This window comes from Agelaius phoeniceus, chromosome 4 (genome assembly GCF_051311805.1).
Source record: "Agelaius phoeniceus isolate bAgePho1 chromosome 4, bAgePho1.hap1, whole genome shotgun sequence".
Lineage (NCBI taxonomy): Eukaryota > Metazoa > Chordata > Aves > Passeriformes > Icteridae > Agelaius > Agelaius phoeniceus.
The window spans coordinates 3277125-3295803 of record NC_135268.1 but is presented as its reverse complement, the minus strand read 5'-3'; the positions used below and the strand labels follow the sequence as shown (position 1 = coordinate 3295803).

At 41.9% G+C, this 18679-nt stretch overlaps 1 protein-coding gene across 2 annotated transcripts in view; it reads left to right on the top strand.

Moving 5' to 3' along the window:
* TNIP3 (TNFAIP3 interacting protein 3) overlaps positions 1-18679 on the top strand; it is a 54958-nt gene that overhangs the window by 12412 nt on the left and 23867 nt on the right. The window contains exons 4-6 of one of the 2 annotated variants that reach the window (XM_077176735.1): positions 2878-2945; positions 9493-9578; positions 16379-16511. In XM_077176735.1, the coding sequence (XP_077032850.1) occupies positions 2878-2945; positions 9493-9578; positions 16379-16511 (287 nt within the window). The remainder of the gene's footprint in view (positions 1-2877; positions 2946-9492; positions 9579-16378; positions 16512-18679) is intronic. The other variant, XM_077176736.1, reaches the window with a different exon arrangement.

Sequence of the window (18679 nt, the reverse complement as noted above, 5' to 3'; positions counted from 1 at the left end):
TTGCTTTCCCCCCCCTCCCAGTCTTCTTTCTTCTTTGTAGTGCTCTTTTCTCTCCTGAATAATACTTGCATGTCAATTAAGCCTTTTACAAGTCACCAAGGATCTGGTGTTTTAAGCTGTTGTCTTTGCATTATATTAAATTTTCTCGAACTCATTTCCTTATTTTTCCCCTATGGGAAGCCCCTAAACAAGCAGTTCTTCAGTGGACAATAAAATAATTTGAATGGCAGCCATCCAACCTGGCCTTTTTCTAGATAAGTGGTTGGGGTATGCCTAAGAACCAATGAAATTTTTCTTGTTCAGTTTTGTGTGGTATAGCCAAAGGGGTTTTCTTCTTCTGAATGGGGGCAGTGGGAAAGTCAGGTAAAAGGGTGATTTCTGCTGTACCCCCACAGTTTTCCACTGGAGGTTAAAAGAAAGGGTTCCCCCTTCAAATTTTCCATTGACTGTTTTTCTCTGCCTCCACCAAACACTTTGTTGTGCCTGCCTTGCTGTGCTGAAAATGTCAATACTTTCATATCACCAATGTTTACTGGAGGTAAAAAAGCAAATCCTCTAATTGTTTGAGTCAGGAGGGCTGTGAAGCTGCTGTTGACAGGAAAGGAAGGGCCCACATGTTCATCTCCTCTTCTCTGGAAGCAGGAAGGATGCTGTGCCCTGTTCCCCTCTGCTGCAGAGATGGAGCATCACATCCCTGCCTGTGCCTGCTTTGGGCGTGGCTGGTTTGCTTCCAGCAGAACAGGAAACGTCAAGGCTCAGAAGGACTCCAGTTCAAATATTGGTGGTTTGCATTTTATTCAGGGCATGTTTCCCAGAATCAGTTCTCATCTTTGGTCACTTCTCTTAGTTCATGGGATGCCATAAGAAGGCACCTGACCTTAAAGCCTTAAGAGTCCTGGCTTTGCCTTGTCATGCATGAGGAGGAGAGTGGCTGTTCCTGGCGTCCCTGGCAGAAACCACAGTGGTTCTGTTGAACAGGTGATGGATAATAAACCCAGGAGCTGCACACAGGCCAAGTTTTAGTTTAGCCCCATCACTGTTGAGCTGACAGGTGCTGACAAAATGACAGCCATGCCCTGAACTATTTCCAGTCCCATTGCAATTGAGCATGTTGGTCGGTGCAGAGGTGAAAGCTGTGTTGGAGTGCAGTGAAAGCCAAAACCACAGAAGGCTAAATTCACTGTATTCTGTGTGAATGCATTGCTGAGTAATAGTTAATGCTTTTCCCTTCTTTTTCAGTCATCCAGTGGGAAAAGCATTTTTCTTCAGAGTATTACTTCTTGGCTTTGATTTTTTTTGCTGCTTGGATTTGAGTATGTGTCACTCGCCTCCCAGCACTTTGCTACTGAGCCTTTGCTGGGTTTCAAACGTCCCCTGTTGAGGCTGTTCAGCTTTTTAGACTTTTACTTATGTAAAATTAAACAAGAGGTCAGAGTAAGAACAAGTGACTGATGTGGAGCTGAGTGTATAGGATATTGTTCTGAGACATGGAAGATGTTGATGCTGTTGCATTTTTAAAAAAATTATTTTAAGCAGGCAGCCAGTAAATCTGAGCTCTTGTTGGTAAATATGTGAACCATCAAACGGAAGTCATGAGTATTTTGTCTGAGAAAGTGACAGTAAATGCTTCATATGGAGTGGAACACTATTATTCCAAAAGACTGGAGAAATCACCCTGCATCTCCAGTACTTAAACAGGAGGTATAAACACAGTTAAACTCCCTTCAGGAAAAGGCAGGGGAAAGAATTGGACCTTGGTTTCCCACATCCTGATCCTGACCCTGGCCTGTTGTTTCCTCTGTTATAATTGCAAATGCCTGCAGAATAGTTTTGTTTGAACAAACCTGCAGTGAATTGAACATGAATTTGCAAATGACTGCTCTCTGTGTGCATGTGAGGAGCTGAGTAAGTGCTTTGACAGAAAAGCTCCACCCTGCTCTCCTGAGCAGCTGAGATATTTCTGCTGGGAGGACAGGAATGCTCTCAAGGCAGTTGGATCACAAGTATTTACAGCAGCAATCTCCTAAAAATCTCAGCAAGGTTTTTAGTCTTCAGTGTAGAACTGCACAGGTTTTGTTGTCATCAAAACCGAAACTGATACACCAATCAGACATAGAGATGAGTATTTTTCTGAGCTTACCTATCGTGAATCTCTCACTTCTAAGTGACAGCACGATAATTTTTATCGTCTGTGAAACTTGATTAATCAGCTCCTGTGCGCAGTGGGCTATAGCCTGGAATGAATAGTAGATTCTTGAAAATGCTGCATCACTTCTTTTCTGGTGAAGGGGAGACATTTCTGCAGCCTTGACCTCTACAAGCACTCTTCCTCAGAATGAAAACCAGATACGATAGGGAGGTGTTTCTGGTCGGGGCAGAGCTGAATGTCACTGCTCATGAGGAGACTGTAGCTGGTCACACTGAGCAGTGATTGTGTAAGAAAAACCTTTAGAATAAACTCTAAATAAAAATACATTCCTAGAAATGGCTCCTTGACCTATTTTCCCCTTACAGTAAATTATTCTGCTTCTAGATTGATAGCTGTGTTCTGTTCACTTGGCGTTGATGCAGCTTTTCCACCATGGCAGACCACCCCTGTTCCCACAGAACAGCTCTCGCTGGTGTGTGGGCGCAGCGTTGTGTCACCGTTCCGTGCTTATCTGGAGAATGAGAGGGAATCCTCTGTGGTCTCTTACTAGCAGTGCTTTCAAGTAGATCTGTGTGGGCTGTGTTTGAGAGAGATGAATGTGCACTCACTGCTAGAATGACTTTAGGAAAGGGGTTTCCCTTAAGCCTGGGGTGTAGGTTAAACCTTGAGCGATATATATACACAGATAGACTTGTGCCTCCAAACCACTTGGTTCTCATTTGATTCAGGGAGCCTTTATTTGCTACTGGGATGTCCTAACCTGGCAGTGCAGAGACAGACACCTTCCCTAAATATGGTGAGTAACATCTGCACATTCATTGGAAATCTGTACTTGGTTAGGTCTCTTCCTAGCCTCAGATTGAAGTCATGTGCCTCTTTTCCCTTCTCATCTACCAAAAAGACCTCAAATCCAGAACCTGGTATTTTAAAGGTGTATTTTGTTCCTAAGTGGCTTTGTAATTTCTTCCTACTCTTTATATAGAATGACTACAGAAATGTTCTTTTATTTACTTTTCCTGAATAAAGTTGGACAATGAAGAGTACAGCAATACTAAAGGATGTATTGCCATATATATTACTGCCTATATTTAACAGTTATTATTTACCCCAATTATTTTGGGGTGAATTTAGTGGTACAAAGATTCAGTGCGCTTATACTGGGTTTGACCAAATCCCTCTTTTTGGATAAGGTTTCTTCTGAGAACTTGGCAAGTTTCATCTGTTTTGTGGAGTTCGGGATGTTCCCTGAGCTCCTGACTGCTTGGAGCAGGCACAGGATTCCCTTAGGCAGTTCTATCATTAGGACATGTACTACAAATTATTTTCTATAATCCACATAGCATTGGGGAATGGGCTAGGTGATGTTTTGCTTGCCTTGTGGCTGTAAATTGGTATTGAATCTGCACCTCAGAAGTTTGTATGCATCCTAACCTGCATTAAGGAGTACTTGGAGATGCAGTATTGAAACCTCCTTTTTCCAGGCCCGTGCTGTTTGCTGCCAGAGGGCACATTGCTGTTTGTGCTGTGGCAACTGTAGGAGATCTAGACTGTTCTACCTCCCTCCCAAAATGAACCAAAAGTTCTCATCTTGCCTTGGCTCGATTCTGGATCCTCAGGACATGGTGATATGCTGCTGGCACAGTCCAAAATTCTGCCAGCAGCAGTACCACATCTCCAGAAGTGTGGGAGTGCTGGAATGTATGGAAAGCCACATATGATTCTGAGTTGTTTAGGACTGGCCAAGAAATGCCAATGATTTTTTGGTGCTGGCTGCTTGGCTTGTTCCTACCTTTCTGTGAGCTCTTTTCGTTCTCCTTTTTTTTTTTTTTTTTGTTTGTTTGTTTTGGCAGAGCTGCATTCCTCTTCTAAATCAACTCTTCTTGTCTTCTTGCTGTTAAACTTCCCTTCATTTTGGTGCATTGCTTTTTGTAGCTAGGAGTGCGTCTGCCTTTTTTACGGACACGTGGCTCCTGTACTTGGAGCGATCTCCTTTCTGTTACTTTTTTATATTCTACCTCCTTATACTGCAGAGATTTGATTCCAAAGTCATGGATTTGATACTTCCTAACTTTTATCTCTTCCTTTGTATTGTACAAGAAAGTTTTGTCCTTTCCTGTCAGGACATCAGTTTCACTGCAGTGACATCTCCATTAAAAATTCTTCAGCAAAAGCCCCACAGTTTGGGTGCTGTCAATGAGTATCATAGTTATTAATCTTACCTTTATCATGCAGCATTTTTCCTTTTCACTTCTGTATTTTATCTTTCTGAAAGCTTCCTATCCATGCTTTGGTCGTGAATAATAATAAACCCATTTTTTACTGCATTATTTACAGTTGACATTTAACAAATAAGTAAATACTTCCTTCCCATCTTGCCCACCTCCAAATAATTTGTTGAGCAAATTAAAGTTGGACACAGAGAATGAGAGAACAGCATTGAAAAGATATTAATTGTTGAGGGGTTTATTTTTTCAATATGTTATATAGTTTTTAAAAATTAATTTTTATTCCATTAACAATTTGCTTCCATAGAAATTGTGTACAGGAAGTGTGCTCAGAGTATCATGGACTTTGTACATAGACCTCTGTACACTACTTGGCTTTAGCTGAACTGAACACTTGCCATGAAGTCAAAATTTCTTATAAATGTATTAAAAATGAGCAGTCTCATTTTTAACAGGAGAAGGACTGAGGGTGTTTTGAGGTAGGTCATGTGTGACTTTGATGGCTTGGTGAGATGATATTTGCAACTTCCTCTGGTCACTTCTTATGTGACTCTTTTGCATGTTGGGAGTGTGGTCATGATATTTTTGGCACTGAGCTCATGTTTTGTGGCCTTTCAAATGAGTCTGTGCTTTAAACTCACTTGAGCAGGTACCTGTGTGGAGTGGCTGACATGGTAAGCCGAATGCAAATGTGTAAAATGTAAAATGGGTGTCACCCGAGGCTGAGCACAACTGTGGTGGCTTTTTGGTGGCGTTTGTGCAACTGATTTAACTTGAAGAAGGGGTTTATACTCATTGGGGAATCATCTTCTGACTTTTAGATCTTCTCAAGATCTTCAGTCCAAAGATGTTTAGAAATTTCCTGATTGGCAAAGGAGAAAACATGCCTGCAAATTGGTTTTGTCTCAGTTCCAGTTCAAGAAACAAGTGTTGTATTGATTTTGAATTAGGTCCTGTTGTTTAAAGCAGCGTTTTGCACTCACCACTGACGTGAATTTGTGTGTCAAGATGAGCATTTTCACAAAGCCAGTATGGGGGAGCACAGCCCACACTCTTTATGGAAGGTGTGGATATCACAGCTCCATGGGAGGGCATCTGGGAGTTCTTTGCAGGGATTGCTGCTCAAAATCTGCTGTTAACTTAATAAAGGAGAATTGTACTTAATAGGGAGATCAGCTTCAGGTATTCAGCCTTAAATCTTCCTGCATCACACCACGGGGGCAGTTACCACTTTCATTCTGTCCAATTAAATTAGGCAAGACAAAACTATCTACTGTCTATCTACTCTAGGAAATTATCTACTCTTTATTTTTGGCTAAAATCAAGCTTTGGATTTAAATTTTTCGTTAGAAACTGTCTTACACTGAAGTTTCAGCACTTTATCAGGAAATAACAGGGGGAGGAGACGATTGGCAGATCTTGCTGTGTTTGTGGCTTTTTCAAGGCAGCATTTGTGTGTGTGAAGCTGCATTTTCAGCAAAGGGCAGACAGACATGCAGGGTAATGGCTGGATCAGGTGCTGCTCTGCGAACAAAACCTGAGAATATCTAGGTAGGGGGAGATGGCAGACATGTTCTGTGTTTGATTTCTTCATCAAAAAAGTCTTGAAGGCTTTATTCCTGTTTTAGATTAGTTTCAGTGAGTGTTGCTTAGGCTCTCTTTCATCAAATGCTCTTTTATTTCTCTGGTTGTTCTTCCATTTTGATCATATTTACTGTAATAATGCATTTCTGCCTCCCACTCCCCTCCTACATGACAGCCACACACAAATAATGTGGAACCTGCTGGCTTGTTTATCAATAGCACTGGTGATGGTGTTTGTTCCACTTTGTTTTGGAGCTATTTTGCAATCTGGGTAATGCTTAAATGAGGTACATTTACTGAGCCTGGCTGTGACAGACCCTGCAGCTTTCATAACAGAAAAATGTGTATTACTGGAAAGGTAACTTATGAGTGGGTTTATTCCTTGTGTGAATTTTGTCAGCATGTACTTCAATTTATTTGGCCTATTGTTTCTTTTCTGCTCTCTCTACTAGGACAATGTCTGACGATACTGATCTGTAAAATTGAACCGTGGAGTTGATCTAGGCAGGAAAACCAAACCAAACATCTCCTTTCCCCTTTTCTGTGCTTTTAGTCTGGCTCATCTCTGGCATTCATTTTACATTGCATTCCTACAAAATATTGCTTTGATACAAATTAAATAAAAGTGAATTACTGAGCAAGTTTGGTTAAATGAGCAAGGGTTTGGAAACATCAGATGCTCTTAAGCTAGAACTAGACTTGGGGAAAGAAAAAGAGAATGGAGCAAGAGCAGTGAAGGATTTAACATTTACAATACGGATGTTTGTGAAAAGCACTTTGGAAAATATTTTGAAACACCAGTGTGATGAGTGCCTCTCTGGTTGTAATCAATCAGTTAAGATTTCATTAGAATTAGTGAGTCTCATTGTCTTTCCTGAACAATGTAATTTTTTTCAGCCCCAAATGTGTTTTCTCTATGTGGGAAACATGTTTTTAATGCAAATTAATAATCCAGCCAAACAAGTGCCTTTTTGACCTATTCTGGGTATGTCTACAAAATACTTAGGGCTTGGAGCCGTGATAAATTTGGTGGATGAGCACCAAGGAAATTCTGCACACTTTTTAACAAACATTTCCAATTATTGCAAAACCCCATAAATCTGTGAGCAGGACTGATTCTGTTTTACTTCAGGGTGTTCCTGTTCTTAAAAGCCTTGACAGAAAGCAGAAAATTTATGTAATTCTGGGCAATCCTTTACATGACCATTACAAACCTCTCTTTTACAGGGCCTTAATTCTTTGAAGTAGCTGAATTTTATCCATCTAGGCTTCAGTCTGCCAGATCTAATAAAAACCTACAGCGTTACACTGCATATTATGGTTGTAAAAACTTCTGGTTGTCCTAATAACAAACACTTGCACGGGGCACAGGGACTGGGTCGCATCTCTTCAGTTCAGGTTCTCAAGTGGAGATTCGGATTTTAGCTGCAAAATCTGCATATGACTAAGAGTCAGGAGACCTGCACAACCTCCCCCACCCCAGCAGTGTGAGCAGCAGGGCTTCTGCAGAAATGCATGTTGATGTTGCCTGGGTGTGCAGCTGGGCCACGCAGGGATGTGGGACTTGTCAGCTCTCAGCGGCTTTTTCTGTGTTTCCCTGGCTCAGTGGAGCAGGGACACAGGAAACCCAGGGTGCCCTCACTGCAGCCCCAGAGAGCTCCCCAGCAGGGCCCCCAAATCTGGCTCACACTGCATAACCAGGAAAGAACAAGATAACTGAATCAATATATTTTTGTTCATTCACCACTGCTTTTCTCCTTTCCAGTTTTTCAGTGTGTTGCTTGCTTCTTACATGACTTACCAGCATGGATGTCATATTTTCAGTAACATTTCACCTGCATCCTTTTAATGTGGGCTGCAATACTGTGCCCAGCTTGGCAAATACATCTGAAACTGCTGAAATGTCGAAGCTCAGTGGGACAAATTAGGGCTGGAGTAGCAGTCTGAATTCTGTGGTGTTCTGGGTCAGTTTGGGGGCTTTTTTTCATTCTGCTTCCTTTTCCTCATTTTGCTGCCTTTTTTTTTTTTCCTTGTTGTTGTTGTTTCAGTGGAGTGTTCATTCCAGGTCAATGTTTTTAAAATTTCGTATTTTTTTAGTCAGACACATGCAGGCCAAGTTCAGGCACTCCAAAATAAGACTTAATCCTCACAAGTCCCCCGTGCCTGCTGCTCCCATTGAAATCAATCAAATGCAGCTTTCCATACTTCAACGTGATGGTGTTATGATTAAACAGACACTCATAAAATTCAGACAAGCTGGAATCAAGTTTCACATGAAACTGAATTGACATTTTTTTCCTTAATAGGATCCTTGTAATTAGTGATTACCAGATGCATTTAGAACGTGTGAAATGCCTGCAGGAATTGGAATTTAGAAAGGGGGGGGATGCCAAACACCTCAGATCTTCTGCTGGCAACCTTTCATTTTAAATTTCTGCCCTGCACATAGATGAAGCAGCATGGTTTCTATAAAGTGTTCAGCTGTGGTTTCACATTAAGCTGATGTTACCAATAAGGAGAGTGACTTGTAATTGAAAACTGATTTTCTTATAAATAGCAGGTTTACCTCTGGATGGCTCCCCTCTTCATTTTAGTGGTCACCTTGCTGTCCTTAAGATAGGTCTTATGAAACCTGTCAATTTTCAGCTCTAGCAATTACCATAATGATGTTGTTTGATCTAAAGAGAAGAATAAGGCTTCTGGGCTCCTTTTCTCATCAGCAAGAGGTGTCTGAGGAAACATCCCCCGGGCTGTCACCAGCCTGCAGCACAGGATCAGAACAATTGCTCTGGATGAGGGGATGTTGGCTCACTCTTTGTACAATGTCTTCTTCCACTTGAGATGGAGAGGTGGTGCTTGCTTTCTTCATGTTTGGAGTTCTAATTCAAAATCTCCAGTTTCAAGAGACTATCTTAATGTTGACTGCTTACTGTAGCAGCCCTTTTCTCTGGGAGCTTGGTCTGAGATTTTTTATTTGTCTCCCTTCTCTTTGGAAATGCAGTGCTGGAGAGTAACTTGCCTGACCAGAGGGAAGGTTGTTAGGAGCTTGTAGAGTGCTTGGACAACACACTCATGCTCAATAACTTACATGTGGCTCCTTTTCTCTCCAAGTGATTTAGATCAGAGTCATTACTCAAATTCTCTTAATTCAAGAGTATGAAAAATAATTGATTCTTTTAGGATGATTAATAAAAGCCTTTCTTGCAACCCTTCCAATTTTCCTGCAACTGCTGGCTGCTTTGTTCCTTGGGTAGATTTTTTGTCACAGCAGCCAGAGATTGTTGCTGCTCCTGCCCTTGTAGAACTGTCCCTGACACAGTGTCAGACTTAAGAGAGGATGGTGCTGGGAAGGAGGAAGTAGATTCATGGCTTGCTTGTCAACCATTTGTAGTTTATGAAGAACAAAATAGAAATACATGACACTGTTATCTGTTCTCACTATAATTGGTTACTTAACTTTTTCTTCTTAGCTTGTTGATTTTTTTTCTACTTCCCCTTAAAAACTCTTGTTTTTTTCTTCCCTGCTCATAATAGATTCATTGTGAGGAGCTCAAAATGAAGAAGAAAAACGCAGAGGATTGCATGGAGCTGTGCCCTCATCAGTGTGTTGACATGGAAAGGTACTGTGTTCATGTTACATGGAAAAACTTCTTTGTTAAAAATTTTTGGGGCACTTGCCATGTTTCACAAGGTGCTATTAGTCCTACTGATGACACTGAGAGTATTAAGTGTGATGCAGTGAGTCCTCTGCCTTTCAGCTGGGGCTGCCTGGCAGCCACCACAGGCAAGGAGCTGACCTGACTTCAAGAGCTGGTTGTCCCCTGTCTGCTACTGTATGTTACATTTCCTGGCTGCATTTCCAAATGGTTTTCATCTGTCTGTCCTGCTCATGCTGTTAGTAGATCACTGCAAATCCCTCAGCTCTGTGTGGTAGACGCAGATGCCAATGAATCATGGGCTTGTTTTCCTCCAAAGGCTCAGCCCAGCTGTGAGCCCAGCTCAGCAGGGCGTTGGTGAAGCATCCCCATCCTGGCCCAGGCTGAAGTAGGAGGCACAATGGGCTGCTTGTGGTGGTGCCTGATTTGAAAAGAGAGCAGTGGTGTCAAGTACCAGTTAAAAATGTCAGCTCTGTGCTGTTGCACTGCATCAGGGTCACAGCTTTCCAGAGGAACGAGCACATGGAAGACGTGAACAGACTCGTGGGGCTCTAGCTGAATGTGCAGGGCAAACAGCCAGTGCACAAGGGGCCATGGGAGGGGACACCACTCCAAAAAGGCATGTTCTGAGGCCAGCAAAGTGCCCTGACAGGGCACAAACCGTTCTAGGCATTGATCTCCACAGAAAAAGAGTAAATAGAAATAGAAAAACATCTCTATTTGCCTCCCGTTGTGTCCATTTAGCTTTCAGTTCTTTCAACACGTTCCTGCCACCTCCCCACAGCTTTCTGCATGTGTGCCTTTCAGTGGGGGAGTTCATCTGCTCAGGCAGCACGTGCTGCTTGGTGGCTCTGCTTGGCCAAGCTTGCCAGTTGATTGATTTTCATGGCAAAAATCAATTCCCTTTCCACTGGTGAGCCACACGCTGCTACGTGAGGCCTTGGGGATGAGTCTGGGTGACAGTGCCCCACTTGCTGCCTCTCCAGGGAGACAGTTGTCTGCAACTCACTCAGAGCTCATTTGAAGCCTGAGAAAGTTGGTGGAAATAATTGAATTGGCTTTCCTGAGGTTTGAATACAGCCCAAATGCTGTCCATTAGGAAGACAGGCCATGTCTTGGTAGTATAATGAAGTGGAAGATCCAAGTGGAAGGGCAATGATGCTCTTTTCCTGATGTACAAGCTGTATAGAGTACAGGAGTGAGGCAGCAGCATGGGAACTTCCCAAGGGACAGGAATATCCAGATACAGAGGGAACAGCACCATGTGATAAGTAACATCATTTAATGCAAACCAACAGCCGTGGTCTTCTTGCATGTTGCAAATTTCCTGAGGGGAGTAGTCAAACACTGAGAGCCTGTATGTCAGTAGCTTTCCTTCTCCTCAGTGAGCTATGATGGATTATAGGTGCTGCTTCACTTAATCACTGGACCCCCCCTTTTGGTTTTTTTTCTTTTTTTTTTTTTTGACTTGTTTTCAGAGGAAACCAGATGTGTTTCCATTAAGAACATGCCCCCCTTTTGTTGTCATTTGTGTAATTCTTAAAATTAAGCAAAAGTATTAAGGAATAATTGTTTCTGCTCACATTAACAGCACACAGCTTCTCCAGATGTGGCATTTGACAGCCCAACAGCTGCTGGCTATTAAATGTGCCTTAAAAGGCCCATTCCTTTGTCATAAAGGGAACAGAAGTGTAGGGACGTTTATGGGGTGAGAGGCAGATGTTTTGGCTGCATCAGATTTGAGGGAAAGTTTTAAGTGGTTTCTCTGCTATGGTCACAGTGCTTGTTTTAACCCCTATCATACACCTTCTGGAGCTCTCTTCTTGGCACTGGGGTGAGATTATTCCTCATCCCACACTGACCTGTGGGACATCTCACTCTGAAGACAAAGCAGTTCTGCCAGGTAGATCTCAGTTGATGCTTGGCTGGCTTTCCAGCTATGCTCTTGAAACACTGGATAAATTTTTGGGAGTGAAACTCAGGTTAAAATATTAAGCTAAAACCAATTTCAAATAATGTGTTGCTTCATTTTTTCCCCCCTAAACTCTCTTTTTAAGTATCTACTCATAATCATCAAAGGCAGGTGTTCTATTTGTGTTTGTCCCAGCACAGTATGTTTTATGCCCAATAAACTATTTTTTATGGTGGTACATGTGAGGTGGAACATGGAATGAGTGGAGCTCAATTTCAAAAGTTCTGGCTCAAATTCCCAAGCCTAGACTTTGAGTGGAGTGTTGAGTACTGGAATAGCACCACTGGTCCTTAGGGAGCTGCACCACTTTTTAACTATTCCCTATCAGCTCAGAGCCTGCTAAACTTCTAAGAGCTTACAGGGCTGCAATATTTTTTTCAGTAACAAAAGTATTTTTGTCTTCTTGGCAAAATTTTCTTCTTCCTATTGCTTATTGGACTGGAAATTCTTTGCTATTTTTCAGTCTTAACTGGAGAAGATTTCAATATAAAATTCCCAATGTATTTGCATAAAAAAAATCGAAGAGTTCCACAAAACTGAATTAAAAGAGAGCAAAAGTTCTGCAAAATTACATGGAACATAAGGGAATAGCCTTGTTCTAGAGATAAACTGTCGTTTTAAAAAATTATATCCCTATTTTTATTCCTATTTAAGTCTATTTCTAGAGCAAGTTAGATTAAATATTCTGTAATTCCATCTGATTCTCCCCCTTATTCTACAGGCCTTTTTCTGACATGAAGTCTATTATCATAAATAAGGGAAATATTAGCTGAAACAATTTGGCACGTTTTAAATTTATCTGACTAGTTCTTTCTCCATAATTCAAATGCAGAAATTTCTTTTTTTCCATGAAATTACTTTCTAGGCTTAGCCAAACAAGAATCCTATATTCCAAATGCCCACCCAAGGGGATGAAGCACATGTTTTACCATTATGCTCTGGAATTCATTTCCCATCAAAATATGGCTCCATGGTGTTGGCATCTGGCTGTAAATCCTGGCTTAAAGCCTTTTTTCACAATTGTTTATGGTGTGTATTTGTGCTTTCACCACCACAAGAGAATGACCCCAGCACACCAGCCTTGAAATGAATATTTAAAATAGAATTATATGGCTTTGGTATTAGTACTGTGCAATAAATGCCTTGGGACATCTTGTAGGTATGTCCATTGTTGCCATGTAGCTGCTATGAGTAAGGAATAATGCCAGTTTCCAGTAAAAAACAGCGAAAGTCAAGAGATGCAAAACTGGGACTCTTATGGAACTCCTACCTTCTTATTTGAGCAACTTGTGTTTTTCAGCCTTCAATCTATGCTGCTCAAGCCCAAAGCATGGGCTGATTGATGTTCTGGCTCTCCACTTAAAACTGGAATTGCTGTAAAAAGTACGCAACCATTTATAAACAAACAATCATTATTTCTTAGAGCATTACACTATTATAAATAATACCAATAATGATAAATAGACAGGCCAGTGGAGCCTAAAAACTGAAGTGGTGCAAAGATGTACCATGGGGCAAGAAGTGGAAACCAAAGGCAGCAAGCTGAACACATGGGAGAAATGAAAATAGCTTTAGTGGAGTGCACAGTGAAGTTCTGCATGGATATGACAACCTGAAAACCAAAGGGATCATGCCTAATTTTTTGTTCTTGGAGGACTTGTCAGATCTGACATGGAAATTGTGAGGAAGGTTGGGCTCTTTTCTGGGAAGAAGAGAGCTAGGAGGCCAGCTTCCTTCATTACATCTGTACCTTCTGCTTCCATGTAAAAAAATCTTAATTTTTCAAAAAAGGAAATTTTGCAACTAACTCAAAGAACTAAGAATGTTAACTAAGAATGTTAACTAAGAAGAGTTAACATTCTAATCTTTTATTGCCTCCTGCAGTAATCACAGCTTGCTATGTGTAGTTTTTATATCTTTGTGTACTTTAGAAAGCTTAAGCACATAGAAGGATTATACTTTGTCTTGTATGACCACAGAAAAATGCTTTTAATATTTTCTGAAATGTTTTAATGGTGCAGAGGTGTACCTGTGAACTCCAGGAAACCAAAAGCAGTTTTGAAAACTGTTCTGTGCAGAATCTGAATGCTTGTGCCCTCTAGAGCTCTCTGGGGGAAGCTCTGGTAGTCAGGTCTGGGGTAACTCCTAATCATGAGTCCCTTGATGTATTCAAGCACTCAGAGCATCTCTGTGCTCTGAAAGATGTACACAGCAGATCTGAATAATGTTCTAGCTCACCATCAAGGTATCCTTCTGATTATCCAAGTGGCTGATAATAGAATGCAGATAAATGCAGTTATAGTTTCTCAGTCTAAAAATCAAGTAATTTTCTGACTTTTGTGATAGTCTTCAAACAGAGAGCAGAAATTGGTTTGTGGAGATCTGAGGCTTTTGTAGTTGTTTCTTTTACCCAGGCACAGCTGGGTCCTGCTTTTGCCCAGCTAAGTCCAGAAAGAGGAGTGTAGGGACAGACAAGGCTAGGAGCAGCCAGAGGTGATTATCATTTACAGCTACAACATCAAACTGTGGTGAGCAGAGGAATGAACACTTCCTGACTGAAAAAAAAAAAATATATCAAAAGCCAACCCCCCATGTTTATGGGTTATTCTCAGCTTGGTTCATGCTCTGACATCAGGAGGTTGTGGTCACACATCTCCCCTTGCAGTGGCTGAACCAGCAGCAGAGCTGACTGCAGCCTGCTTAAGAATTTGCTGCTGCACTCCTGCCAGATTGCTGCTCATCTTTTCCTGTCCCCAGGCCTGCACCCAGGCATTGCTCCTTTATTTTGAGTATCTTTTTTCCTTATGCTTTGCTGATTCATTTGGCTTAAAAGAGTTTGGAATCCCTGGCTACTCTGCCCGAGCTGAGGGAATAGGCTGTGCTGGCGGCTGGGGGTGGTGAATTGCAGCAGTGAGCGGCTGCTTCCGTGCTGTGGCTTTTCAGTTCTTGTGAGCAGCCTCGGAAGCAGCGAGGGCTCTGCCCAGGGCATGTGCACCTCTGCTGCACAAAGCTGCCTCAGACAGCATCAGGAGCTGGAATCCCACTGGGTTGAAGGTGCTGTTCTCCAGGGAAGTGCACTTGAGAGAGCAGAGTGCCTGCTCTGCCTGCTGCCTGAGGTGTGGGAACTTCAGAATGGCTTAGAAAAAGTGCCCCTTGCCCTGGCTTATCCAGGATTTTGCAACATTTAGCCAGTCAGAGGAGGGCTGGATGTCTGCCTTGAGGTTCGTTGTTTCCTCCCGCAGTTTTCTCCATGCTGCTGCTGGGGCTCACCTGCCACCCACGCACGGCTGAGCCTTTGGAACCCTCCAGCAGCCCTCAGAGCAGCTAAAGCCTCCTGCACCACCGTGGAGCTCATGAAAATGTGCCTTGGCAAGGTCTTGCTTTTAGTTCTCATGGCTATGAAAGTACAGCTTATCTAAGTACCAGCAGCAAGTCAAAAAAACCAAAACCCAAACAACCCAGCTCTAGACTTTTACTAGCCCTTATTTGCTACTCTCGGTATTTTATTTCCTCTTGGAAATGATTTTGTATCCATGCTTAGTGAAGTAACATTAGTGCTTAGTGAAGTGACTGTAACATTTCTGCTACAGTGCCTGTGTTTTAAATATGGAGCATTAAATGAATCATTCTATGCTATCAATCAGCATGAAATTCATCACACTTATTTACTCGTTGATTAAGATAAATGGGTTTGTTTATTGGGCAATTTGGCAATTTTATCAATTTCGCTTGAAGAGTTTCCTCAGAACTTGCGGTTCACTCCCTGAGGATTGCCTGTCTAAACTTCAGGAAGTATAATTGACAAACTCCTACAGCTTTCAGTTTTTCTGGTGATTCAAATAAAAAAATGGTGTATTTTCTGTTGAAATCAAGAAGTAATCTTGCTATAACAGGTTGGTGATTTTTTTTTTTTTTTGAGCCTTGCAGTTTGCTTTCTGGTCATGCATTAATTATATTTAAAATTGGTTTAAGTTGATTAGGCAATGAAGTCTAAGCTTGCAAAAGAGATGAATCTTGCTTGATAACTTGGGTTGATCTAGGAGATTTAGGGGCTTGTGCTAATTGTATCTCAGTTAATTATCTGGAAGTCACATTCCACCATGACAGTGTATCAAGCGAATCAGCCCTGGTTGCAAGTTTGTTCTGTGAATTTGGAACAAGCCCTTTTGTGCACCTAAGTCCTGTATGTCCTTAGCAGTGAGACTGAAAGAAAAGAATTTTCCCACAAAAAAAAAAAAAATTAAGTGTTCTCAACAGATCAATTTTTTTTACAAGATGTGAATGTTTTTAAAAGGAATTTTTAAGGGAAAAAAAATTTGAAAATGCATGTCAGGTGTCTGCTACAAAGTGTTAGAGAAAACAAAGTGTGCCATTAAAAGACTTTGTGAACTTTGAGATTTTTGAACTCAAAAGACTTTGAGCACCCATTTTTGCAGTTCTAAACCTATGCAACTATTCTGATAGCATTTTTGCTGAAGCTGAATTTAAAACTCTTGAAACTCTGACTGAGGTTTAGGGCATGTGGCAGTCTTAATATAATCCCCAAAAGGGTCCATTTGGATTTTGCAGGTGAAAAGTGGTAAAATCATAAAGGCTTCTTGTGTACGTACTTTAAATCAATTTCTGCCACAAGGCACATGAAGATTGTGTGTCACTGCCCTGGTGCTCCCTGCTTGTGTTACCAGGAAGGAAGGAAGCTGGAGCCTGGTGCAGGACCAGCTCCATTCTCGCATTCAGAAGAAAGTCTCAAATTCTTGTGTAAATTTTAACCTTGCTTTTTCTTCCTAAGCAGGTGTGAGAGTAAAGAGCTGGATGTTGAAATAAGGAACCTGATACGGAAGAGCAACACTTTGGAGTCATCTGAGGACCCCAAACCTCTTGCCCAAGAGAGGCTGAGCCCTCAGAGAACTTCATGTTCCCTTAAGGTAATCACAGTGTGCTTTTGCAATGTTTATCTGCCAGGAAAGAACGTTCAGGGGGTGTTCTCTGTGGGACTTGACTATGCATGAAACTTTAGGATTTCTGAAATGATGCAATGAACTTGTCTACACATTTTTTTTCCCTGATATAGCTACTTTCTAGCATGAGGAAGAGTGACTGAGAAGGTGCTTTAAAAGGTCAGCTAAACCCACTGGTTATTATCCTAAGTGTCAAACCCTATAACCAGATGTGCCTTTTGAATAACACAGATCCTTGGAACTGTGTAACCCCCAAAACACTGTCATTTTTGATGCATTTGCAAGTTCTGATTTAGCTGGGAATGAGCAGAGGTGTGGGACACAAAAACCTGTGCAAGTGTCAGAAAGGCTTTCAGATGAATAGGAAGAGAGGAGAAGGAAAATGATGATGATTCAAACCCACACTTCTGTGGTATTGCAAACAGAAAATCGTAAGCCACCTGCTAAGGCAATTGTCTTCGCTTGCATTGAAGCCGTGCTTAACAAGCCTGACAGAAACTTGTTCTGGGTTTCCCTCTCAGTTTCACTGCTCTCCCCTGAAATAGCGAGAATAGAAGGAATTTCCCCGTTTTCCACAAGCTAGGAACAGGAGGAGGGAGGCGTGCAGAGGAGAGCAGTGATTAAACCGTGAATGATCCACCTGCAAGGGGTGGCGCTCTTACCTGTGCCACTCCAGCACGGGATGCGGAAAGGAAAACTCTGAAGGCTGCACGCCGGGGCACGGTGCAGGAAACTGGTGAGGAGGTAAAAGGGAGATGACTCTCTTCTACGAAATCCGAAATTACACACAGCTCCTTTCACATGCAAACCGCCATCTCCAGAATGACTCATGACCTCGGGGCACGGAGCTGAGCCCAGCCTAAGGAGACACCGCAGGGTCAGAACGGTGGGATTAGAAACCAGTGGGGGAGAGGGAAGCCACAGGGAGGGATGGGGATTCCCGGAGGCGGGGGAGAAACGAGAGTGGTGAAGCACAAGTCAGTGCAGAACTAAACTGTGAAATTACAAGCCACAAATGATCCATGGAAATCCGCAGGTTAGCCTCTCTCCAGCAGAAGGATTTGGGGGATATGGGCAGTGTGAGGAGCAAAGAGAAAGGATGTGCTCACCTGGACCCTTTCTGAGGGGTGCTGCAGTGCTTCACACAGAAGACCGAGGCAGTATTTAATCTGTGGTGCTTTTATGCTCTTTGCATTTATGGCACTTCTTACCTTTAAAATGTGTGTGTGTGGTTTTCAGAGCTTAAAGAGGGATGCTTCATGATATTTCTGCACTAGATACATGCTGGCTGGTTTTTATTTATATTTTTAAGTCAAGCAGCTTTTCACTTGGCTGGTTATTGAGCTGGGCTTCAAGTGAGTGACAGCTTGACAGTCCTGTTGAGCTTCAACAACCTCAGTGTAAGGTGCTAGGAGTACCTGTCTTGGGTTGTGGTTTGGGAAAGGAGGGCAAATTTTTAGCACCTAGTAGAATTTGTGAAGATTATGAAATAATACTGAAAAAAACCCCTCATCAGAAAATAGCGGTTTGGGAAATTTGGCTGATTAGGACTTAAAATGAGGGGCAATTGAAATGTTCAAGAGTTGAGAAAAAGTTAATAATGAAACAAAAGGGTACCCTTCCATAAGTGTCAGTCATTCATCAGGAAGTTGTGTCAGAGACAGCAGGTCATTTTCATTCTGTAACTTTTTTCTGGAGTGAGGAGTACAAATTGCACTCTGCAGAATGGCATTTCCATCCAACCTTAAATCACTTTCAAGACAAATCCATAAGTGTCTGTAAACAAATTCCCCTTTTTGCCAGGATTTTTTTTTCCATAAGACTTTATGAACTTCTCAGCACATTCTTCAGTCTGATTCCTTCCGTTGCAGCTTGTTCTGATGATGCCTTCTCCATTCCAGGAAAGGGAATAGATTTGCATTTTTTAGATTTACAAATTGTCATCCAATTCTTTTCACATGGAACTTGGATTTTCATCAGCAGGCCTGAGTTTGCAAATGCTTGGGTACTTGGGAGGCCTTGCCCTTATGGTTAGTAGATAAAGGAAATCCTGAAGCAGGAGCATGTGCTCAAATATTTTGATTTACTCTGAAACAATGTCTTGCTCTAATTTTATCTGGTTCCCACATATTAAG